We start from the raw sequence: 10,546 nt of genomic DNA on the forward strand, positions 1-10,546 counted from the left end.
TGAAACTGCCTAGAAGCTGCAGACCTCACGGCCACAAAAGCTGACCAAATTTTCAAACTTTTCCTGGTTTCCCCCACCTCTTCTCCCTGCCTCTTAAACCACCTAGCCTGTTGAAGAGAACTCAACCGCTTGCACGAACCTTTGCGCCTTTTTGGCTAGTCCTAACTTGGCATTGCCTAATGTGGATTTTGGATTCCCCACCCCTTGGATTTTAGATACCACTAAAATCACACTCACACACATACACACCCTTGTTGATTTCAGATCAACCCACCTTTCTGCAGCCATGTATATTTCGCCATGGCAGAGCTGTGACCGTTTTTATTAGTTGCCCATGTGTGATATTCATTATTAGTGCTTGCTCTTAAAACAACATTGCAAACCAAGTGCCTGCTCAGGTTGCATTGCCAAGAAGATGGGCAGTGCTTAAATATCTTCACAGGCATCTTAATTCAGCTCCTGTGCTAATTCCTTTCTAGTAAAGACGGGATTCAAGCCACTTTGGCCAGAATTTACATTTGCTAGATTGAGGTAGCTATTGGCACAGCATCCCCTGGCGATTAACTAAACACATTTCATTGGTAGTAAACAGGAAGGGCAGAGCTCCATCTAGTGGGTTCCAGAAGCACTTACAGTATATCCATCTGACCCACTTGAAGCCAAATCAACTCAATATAGAAAGTTTCAAAGAGGATTAGGCAACCTTTTTCTTCTCTTTTCACTGACACTAACGTTTTAAGTCCGCTGTAGAAAGAAGCTGCTTTCCTGTAGCTAAAATGTTTGGAACCTGCAACAAAAAGTTGCAGCGTGGAGTGCAGCTATTCAGAATTCCAGCCACTCCATTCCATTCTCTCCCCTCCCAGCTTTCTGTGCCCACCCCCACAACATTCGGTTAGCATTCCACGAACACTGAACATGTTCAGTACTCACTGGGCTGTTTGGGGGGGGGGTTGTTGTTTTTTTTGGGGGGGGGGGGCTTTGGGCTTGTTCTTTTGTATTTCTGCAAACCTCAGGACTCCACCAAGTCTGCTGATAATTTCTTTTTGTGGGGTGGTGCCACTTTCTGTTAACCATGGTTTGTTCTTTTAGCCATGAATTGTCTTGCAGACAAGCAAACAACCCATAGCTTTGTTTTCCCTACTCCTCCTTTAAAACGAAATAAAAAAGCGACATAACACTTAAGTGTGGAATTTCTATTTGTTATAGCTTGGAAATATTTTGGTAGAGCTACCAGATAAAATGGCTCCGGACCATCCCATCCAGCTCTCAGGGTTTCAATTTGCTGTACCTGTCTGAAGCAATGCCTAGAACCTGTATACTCGTTTGTAGTCTTCTAATGTTTCCCACATATGCTGTTCTCTTTTTTCTACTTCATAAGGAGCTACTTATGGATCCAATGAATAGGTTGCAGAGACAACAGATGTGGAAGAATAAACAATTTATTGAATACATACATCCTTCACTCTGGAAAATATAGAAGAGATATTTTGTCTTGCTAGTTAAATTAGGATTATCCTGCATTATTTCTTAGATACTGAAAGTGTTAGTTCATTAGGAAATCTAATCTTTAAAAAGCATAAGAATTGGTCGACATATAAGGTAACAGCCCACAAGGTATCTACTCATACAAGTAGTACGTCTGAAGAAGACTGCAGTGCCAATACCCATGATCAAAGTGTTCCATTTCTCTTTCCCTGAAGTAATATTCCAGTCTTCCATTAATAGCTCCCTCTGGTGGTAGCGTTAACAATAATTCCACTCATGTGAGTTTTTATTTATGAATACAGCATGATCCTGTTCACCAACAATGCAGCCTCAGATTCACGATGTGGCAACGTGGTCCCTGCTGAGATTATGCAAGTGAAAACAGAGAAGACTGTGTACAGTTCTGGTCACCACACCTTAAAAAAGGATATTATGGAGCTGGAAAAAGTGCAGAAAAGGGCAACTAAAATGATTAAGGGGCTGGAGCATCTCCCCTAGGAGGGAAGGTTACATTGTTCAGCTTGGAAAAAAGGAAGCTAAGAGGAGACATGATAGAGGTGTACAAAACTATGCATGGTATGGAGAATGTGGATAGGGAGATTTTTCTCCCTCTCTCAAAATACTAGAACCCGGGGTCATCCCATGAAGCTGATTGGTGGGAGATCCAGCACAAATAAAAGGATGGACTTCTTCACACAGCACATAGTGAAATTATGGAACTCACTACCACAGGATGTAGTGATATCCAGCAATTTGGATGGCATTAAAAGGGGGTTGGATAAATTCCTGGAGGCGAAGGCTCTCAATGGCTACTAGCCCTGATGGTTGTATGCTATTCTCCAGTATTCGAGACAGTAAGCCCGTGTGCACCAATTGCTGGGGAACATGGGTGGGAGGGTGCTGTTGCACCATGTCCTGCTTGTTGGTCTCTGGCCAATGGCTGGTTGGCCACTGTGTGAACAGAGTGCTGGACTAGATGGACCCTCAGTCAGATCCAGCATGGAAAGCTCATGAATTCTGACTGAGATTACAGTGAGGGCAAACAGTTAACCCCCCTCCCTCCATACCACAACCCTGTGCTGGCTCTCTGTGGGGGGAAAACACCAACAATCATCCAAGGGCAAAATAAGTGACAAATATGTCTACATTGGCCCGAAGTTACTACTCTAGAATGCAACACCTAAGTCTGCATTGTTCTGCTGCCATGGCAGGGTTCCAAAGGGTTCATACGGGCCACCGTCCATAAGATTCTTGTAACTTATTCTCCTGCATCTTCCATCAATAATGGAGTGAGGATCCTTCTCCCCACTGTTTAATCCCACTACATCAAAGAGAAATTCTGAGAACGTTCTCAGTTCTTGTAGCACCATTCTTTGAAGGCCTCTCCCAAGGAACGATCTCAGCGTTCACTAGTGGAATGTTAACACGAGGAGCATACGGAGGCTTATGAGTGCAGTTTTCCCCATCCTGGTGCCGTCCAGATATGCTGGACTGCAAGTCCCATCAGCTATGTTGGCTGGCAGTGATGGGAGCTGAGGACCAAGACATCTGGAAGGCACCAGGTCGGGGAAGTCTATATTAATACCTTTTCCTGGCTAGCTGGACCAAGAGAATGGGAAAGAGAAGCAAGATGAGCATAAAACAGAGAGAGCTTTGGTCAATTATCCATAGGCACCCTTAGATGGCTTTCTTGGCTTATCCTCAGTCATAGATGAATCCAGGTTCTGGAGGGTAGCAGAGGGAGCCTTGGTCCTCATCCTCCAAACCGTAGGCTCTTTCTAGGACTCTCTGGGCATCTTGTGCAAAGCTATCCAGGGCAGTATGCAGCAGGTAATAGGCGGCTGTGAAAGAGATGGCCCCAGCTACCATGTTATCGAAAAGGGGCACCTTGTTCTTCACCAGCCGGGCGGCCACCTGCCCATAGAGGGCAGCTTGGCCCAGGATGGCCTGGACAGCATTCTCCGAGAAATCCTTGCCTAATGTTGAGCACACCTGGTTTTTCAGTACACCATGGGACTTGGAGGCCGTGATGGCCAAGGCCCCGAGAGAGTCATCGTCCAGGCCAAAACTCCGGCGGTAGGAGCCTAGGGTGTTCATGAGCATGGGGATGTTGAGCTGGAGAGGAAGGCCGGGCAAGGCCGAGACAACGCACGCCAGCAAGGCCTTCTTCCAGATGTGCTTGCGCAACGCATCTTTCTTCTTCTGCACAGCCACAGCGGTGACAGAGGGGAAAGAAAGCAGCAGAGCATGCCGCTTGTGGCTCTCCAGCTCTTCAGCCAAAGTGTCTTGCAAGCGCTGGAAGTCAAATCTGTGCAATTCAAAGCTGGAGACCAGGAAGACCTTGGGAGAATCCAGGCCTTCTTGCTTTAGTTGGCGGATGCAGTCTGCCTCTATCTCCCGCAGCACCTGAACCTCCTGGAAACGGGTTGGCCTTCGTCGCTGTGAAGCCCGCAAGTCCTGGTCCACCTTGGAACGGACAAAGTAGAAGCGCTTTCCCATGGCATGCACAGCATGGGCCAGCATAACATGGTTCTGCCGGAACCGCTCCGATGCCACAATGATGAAGAAGTCATATCTCTCAAATTCCATCTGCTGCAGGTAAGTCTTGGCTTGGAAGCACGGGGTGCCAATGCCTGGCAAGTCCCAAAGGCGGACGCTGGGCAGGCGAGGATGCTGGTAAGGCGTGGGTGAAACTGTGGTCTCAACTACGCCAGTAGGGGCAGCATGGCGGTCGCCATCGTTAAGCCCCAGCAGAGCATTGATGAAGGTGGACTTGCCAACACCTGAGTCACCTGTCACCGCAATCTCTAGCGTGGTGGTTTCCAGTGAATCCAGGAGTGACTGGACCTTACTGGATACCTCCAAGACCACATGGGATTGGATCACAGAGCCCATCTCTCTGAGGTCCATCTCCTGGATCTCCATGGTGGATGTTCTGCTAAAGGTGTTTATTTTCTGCAGAAGAAAAGAAGGAAATCAAGATTCTTTCTGGTCACATCTGCTAGCTCTTCTGGTCTCCTGCAAGACAGTGGCTAAACTGCTAAACCTCAATTCCCATCTAGAGCTTATAATAAGCGAAATCTGGAGCCAGATACAAAAAAGGGACAGGACCGCTGGAACTTCCATTAGTTGTACAGAAGGAATTTTAGCCAGTGCTGTTTGTCCTACATGGGGTAAGAAAAAGAGCACTTGGTAAAATTCCCTCCCCACAATTTATGAAGGTGTCCATTCAACTCTTTGTCAAGCTAGTGTGATCAGGACGTTGGACTAGATGGATCTGATCCAGGGAGGATCTTCTTATGTTTTTATGCAGATCACTTCCAACATGGAAGTAGTAGTTCATTTAAAACAGCACAGTCACTCCTTTCCAGGCAAGGCCACTAGTCACGGAGGCTACATATTACCTTTGGTATGGGAAGCTGTGTGCCTCTCAATACCAGTTGCTAAGGACCATGACTGGAAGGAAGGAAGGATGACTGGAAGGAAGGCCACAAACTCATGGCCGGTTTGTGGTTTCCCCATAAACATCTGGTTGGCCACTCTGGGAGCACTAGATCGACCTTTGGTCTGCTCCAGAATGGCTCTTCTTCTGATCTCATGTTTTCAAGGTTCTAAACCAAGAGAGGACATTGTGTGAAGAGGGCCAGCCATTTAAGGAAAAAATATATATTTATTAAGCTCAATACATTTCAAACAGTTGTTCTTCCTCAGGGGAATTTTGGAACAAGACATTTTGAGCTGATACCTGCACACCATTGCAATTTATTTCAGAAACACGCTGGGCTTAATTTTTTTTCTTAAACCCCCCCACAACTTCTTGGTCCACCTGGGTGTGCCTTTCCTTCCTGACCCTGTGATTAGCATCCCTTTTTTGTCTTTCCTGCGCCTCTTCAAACCAGCCCTTAAAAGTACCACATCCTACCCACCTTTCCATCTGGCCATCCGAGGCTTCCGTATTCGACGTCACATTTCACATAAATACACAACAGTATCCGGAATCAGTAAAACGAAACTGGCAGGGTGCTATTCTTAACCTTAATTATGTTTATGAGTTAGTTTTTTTTCAATTTACGCCGCATTCAAAGCCGCGTACAAGCATAAAACTCCAGAATAATGAAAGGAAATCAATTCAACTAGGTAGCATTACAGAAGTAAATCAGCAAGTTACAGAGGCTGCAAAACAGGAATCAGCAATAACTACTGAATGCCCCCAGAGAACAAAAGAAGCATTTCCCCCTCTTTCCCTCCAGCTTTGCACTCTCCCTATACTCACAGAGTTTCCTAAATTAATTCTGATGGGGAAGCAGCAAAGTAGAAAACAGCAAAGGAATGGAGGAGGCGCTTTCCATCGGTTGTAGGAGGAAAGGAAAAAGAAACCATCCCTTGAAAAGTGGGTGGAGCTGCCAAGCAGGAAATGTGTTGGTTGGGAAATGTGTTGGTTGGTTAGCCTGACAATATAGCAGCCAATGGTGACATCGTATGTAAATAAGAACAAATGCTGGGCTAATCCTGAGTGGCTAAGCATTATTCACCCTTTCTGGCCCGTGTCACAGCCTGCCACAAAAGAAGCACTCAGGATCCAGAAAATGTTGCCCTTTGAAAGGGGATTCCCACAGGCGGGGAGGTTTTAAAGCAACTTTTCCAACTGCACAAATGCCCTGTCAGACACACACACACACACACACACACACACACACACACCACCCAAGCCAAACACATTATTTCTCTTTCATGACTGGAGAGATTATCACCGACACTCGTAGCACCTTAAACTTAAAGACAGTTTGACAGGGCCGTACGGAACTCCAGGAAGGACGACAGACCAAGAGACGTACACCACTGATTGTGTCACGTACAGCCCCCAACTGAAACCACTGCAACAGATCATCAGTGAACTCCAATCCATCAGCACAGACACTTCTCTCTCACAAGCCTTGGGAGGCAGACCAGTCCTGGCCTACAGACAGCCTCTTAACCTGAAGAAGATGCTAACCAGCAACAGTACACAGGACAAAGACACAGACAGAGGGACCAGACCATGCAATAGACCCAAGGGCCAACTCTGCCCCTGCATCTATTCAGGCAACACTGTCACAGGACCCAACAACATCAGTCACAACATCAAGGGCTCTTTCACCTGCATCCTTACATAATTTGTGTTACATACCATCCCTGACTTTGTCTATTGTAAAGTTCTTAATAAACACATAGAATCATAGAATAGCAGAGTTGGAAGGGGCCTACAAGGCCATCGAGTCCAACCCCCTGCTCAATGCAGGAATCCACCCTAAAGCATCCCTGACAGAGGGTTGTCCAGCTGCCTCTTGAAGGCCTCTAGTGTGGGAGAGCCCACAACCTCCCTAGGTAACTGATTCCACCGTCGCACTGCTCTAACAGTTAGGAAGTTTTTCCTGATATCCAGCCGGAATCTGGCTCCCTTTAACTTGAGCCCGTTATTCACATAATAACACGTCTTATTTTTTTCCTCACTTTTTTCAACAGCACATTATCAGATTTCCAACTGCACATTTTCCCCCCAACTGCATATTTTGTGTCCAATTGCACACTAAAAACCCCCACAAAAAATTGGATTCCCAGGGAGGCTCAGCCAATCAAGGGAGGGAGAAAACGACACATACCTTCGTTGCTTGCTAGGTTGCCTTTTGTAAATTGCTGTGAAAGCTTTATGAACATAAGAAGAGCCCTGCTGGATCAGACCAAGGGTCCATCTAGTCCAGCACTCAGTTCACACAGTGGCCAACCAGCTGTCCACCAGGGACCAACAAAGCAGGAGATTCACAACATCATCAAAATGACCTGCAAACTTCTGTGAGTGACCAGTCAAAAGCATGCTATAAATCATTCATTTAGAGAAGCTCTATATCTAAATCCAACCCCATGTGTGTACCATAGAGGATTCACCCCTAACTAAATCTGTAGAATATTTAATACTATTTAATAAATAAAGCCAGTGTGGTATAGTGGCTAAGGTGTTGGACTGGGAGTCGGGAGATCTGGGTTCTAGTCCCCACTCAGCCATGGAAATCCACTGGGTGACTTTGGGCCAGTCACTGACTCTCAGCCCAACCTACCTCACAGGGTTGTTGTGAGGATAACATGGGGAGGAGGAAGATTATGTATGCCGCCTTGGGTTCCTTGGAGGAAAAAAGGTGGGGTTTAAAAGTTATAAATAAATAATAGATGGCAATTTTTAGCCTGGCTCACAAATAGATGACACTTTTCCTTAGATGCAGCTATTTGAAAAGCTTCACCTGTTTAATTTCTGCCTTTCTAGATGCTGTTTAAACGTCAGCACCATTATTATTATTATTATTTATTTATATAGCACCATCAATGTACATGGTGCTGTACAGAATAAAACAGTAAATAGCAAGGCCCTGCCGCATAGGCTTACAATCTAATAAAATCATAGTAAAACAATAAGGAGGGGAAGAGAATGCCAACAGGCACAGGGTAGGGTAAGCAGGTACAGGGTAGGGTAAAACTAACAGTATAAAGTCCGCACAACATCAAGTTTTAAAAGCTTTAGGAAAAAGAAAAGTTTTTAGCTGAGCTTTAAAAGCTGCGATTGAACTTGTAGTTCTCAAATGTTCTGGAAGAGCGTTCCAGGCGTAAGGGGCAGCAGCAGAAAATGGACGAAGCCGAGCACCACTGTTTGCCTCTGAATCCAGTTGTAATGGGTGTTTAACTGCAACTCTGAATAAAGCTGGGGAGGTTATGAGACATGCGTATAGATATACAAGACACAAGATACAACATTTTTGTGCCTCATTTACTGATCCTTTTGCCACTGCAATTAATAGGCAAGAAAGGAGATCTTGAACGTTATCTGGAAGTGTAAACTGGTCTCACCCCTACTGACTTTAGTGCCAATAATGACACATATGCTGGTAGGGCAGCCCTTTGAGTGCAAATGTGGAATGGTATCGGTTTACATCAGCTGAGAAGGTCAGGGGAGGTGAACCAAGGCCACTTTACTTTATTGGGCATCTCTGAGGCTAGGACACATCTTTTGGATGCTAGAGATAATACCAGCTTTGGGGGCCGAACGACATGTGACCTTAGAAACACGCAAAATTGTTCCAGCTTGCCCACTGTTTGCCATCTGAAAGCGTTGTTTATGGGGGGGAACCAGATGGTTGTTTTCAGCAGAAAAACAGTGTGGGCCCAGTTTGGTCCAGGAACACGTTCCGGATTGAAGTCCTGCGACCAGCTTTCTTTCCCTCCTCCAAAATAAAAGCACATTAAGCACACTTGGAAGTGAAAGAGCAAAACAACAGAATGTCTAGAGGCGAACTCCTTTTTCTCCAAAGTGATACACACAGACGGAGATTGCCATCTTTTGCCTGAATCAACTGCTTCATAGTATGGCCAGACCTAATAAGGAAGGCAGCAAACTGAGAGGTGTTGTTCTTGTGCAATGATGGGATACGCTGAGTGAGGCACAAATTGTAATCCCAGAAATCCCCCAATATCAGCGTTTCACAAGCTAGGATCTGAGTTAATTTTTTAAAAGTGTTGGTCTAGCTCTGGGCTCTGTAAATTCATTTTTAAGAGCCATTCAGATAATTTCCCTTTGTTCTGCCTTCTTTTTGTGTTCTTTGTAAAATCTAAAACATCCCTAAAAAACCCTCAAACATAATAAATCAGATGCACTAGTTTTGAGCATTACGTGCAGCAATTTTAATGTATGACAATAAACTTGAGTTTGCTCCAAAAATTCCCCCAACTTCCTTTTATTTTAGGGATATCCCATCTCTCCCCACCCGCATCAGCATTTATGGATTCCATCAATATATTTCAGGCCCAAAAGTGTTTCATGGCCACTGTTCTAGTCATATTGCTAGTCTTAATAGCAATCTCTTTTTCTGGATCCATTTCGATTTGGCTTCAAGCCTAGTCTTGGAGAAGAATCTGCCTTGGTCATCCTGTGAGATAACTAGGGATGTGCTCTGCTTCTAATCGGACCGTAGAAGCAGGAGCGGAGCGGGGGGCTTCGCCTGCCCTTAAGGCGGAGGCGAAGAGGATTGGGGGGCCGGCGGAACGTGGCGAAGAGGATCGAGGTGAAGGCGGATCCTTCGCCTCAATCCGGAGCTCTGCCGGAAAGGTAAGTGGGGTTTACCGGGCCCTGCCGCTGTTGCTCATGCGGCGACGGCGGCAAGGCCCGGTAATCCCCCTCCCTGCCCTCCTCTCCCTTACCTGCCTCGTCCACGGTCCATCGGCGTCTTCAATTGAGCCCGCGGTTCCACCAGGAAGCCTGGGCCGCCCAGACTTCCTGGTGGAACCGCGGGCTCAATTGAAGACGCCGACGGACCACGGATGGAGGCAGGTAAGGCCCCCCTCTCCCTTGGTCCCTTACCGGGCTCTGCCGCCGTCGCATGGGCGGTGATGGCGGCAGGGCCCGGTAACCCCCCCTCCAAGCTCGGAGTGGAGTGGGCATAGGCGGAGTGGGGGCGGGGCGGAGCGGCCCGATCCGAAAATCGCGGATCTGAAAGTGAAGCGGAGCGGAGTGTCCGTGCACACCCCTAGAGATAACTTATGTTGAGAGAGAGACGGGGCGGGGGGGTTGTAACTCTGTTGGTTCTTTTGGACCTATCTGCAGCTCAAAACTCAAAATAGCAAAGTGATGATCCAACTGAAGCAGAGCCTGCAAACCTATACAAACTTACCCCCACTGAACTCTGTTGGACTGAACTTTAGAGTTGGCATGGCTATGATTAGGCTGTTAGGGAATAATGTTGAGGAAAAGAACATCATGGCCTACTCCTCTGCCTTTAAGTGCAGCTCTGGGAGCAGAAATCAGCAGTCAAACCGCTCACAGCATAGAGATAAGCATTATCAATGGCTAAAGTCTGCAGATCAAGTTGTTCTGAAAAATGCAGGGGGCGGGGCAGTAAAAAAAAAGTTGGCTACACCAATTTCCTCATAGAATCATAGAATAGCAGAGTTGGAAGGGGCCTACAAGGCCATTGAGTCCAACCCCCTGCTCAATGCAGGAATCCACCCTAAAGCATCCCTGACAGAGGGTTGTCCAGCTGCC

General features: G+C 46.6%; 1 protein-coding gene across 4 annotated transcripts; it reads right to left on the minus strand.

The window, feature by feature from the left end:
* Positions 1-2,128: 2,128 nt before the first annotated feature.
* Positions 2,129-5,846, minus strand: LOC134407754 (interferon-inducible GTPase 5-like). 4 transcript variants are annotated; one of them, XM_063139691.1, is made up of 2 exons: positions 5,759-5,846; positions 2,129-4,423 (listed from the first exon to the last, which is right to left on the minus strand). In XM_063139691.1, exon 2 carries the CDS (start codon positions 4,408-4,410, stop codon positions 3,187-3,189), a length of 1,224 nt encoding a protein of 407 aa, XP_062995761.1. In that variant the 5' UTR covers positions 4,411-4,423; positions 5,759-5,846; the 3' UTR covers positions 2,129-3,186. The 4 variants fall into 4 exon arrangements, with proteins under 4 accessions (XP_062995761.1, XP_062995762.1, XP_062995763.1 ...); XM_063139692.1 differs by having other exon boundaries at positions 2,129-4,440; positions 5,759-5,833; XM_063139693.1 differs by having other exon boundaries at positions 2,129-4,420; positions 5,759-5,826.
* Between the last annotated feature and the right edge of the window lie 4,700 nt (positions 5,847-10,546).

This window comes from Elgaria multicarinata, chromosome 13 (genome assembly GCF_023053635.1).
Source record: "Elgaria multicarinata webbii isolate HBS135686 ecotype San Diego chromosome 13, rElgMul1.1.pri, whole genome shotgun sequence".
NCBI classification, from domain to species: Eukaryota; Metazoa; Chordata; class Lepidosauria; order Squamata; family Anguidae; genus Elgaria; species Elgaria multicarinata.

What these genes read in the sequence shown, in the direction of transcription:
- LOC134407754 (XM_063139691.1), bottom strand. Translation starts at nt 4,410, where the DNA reads ATGGAGATCCAGGAGATGGACCTCAGAGAGATGGGCTCTGTGATCCAA.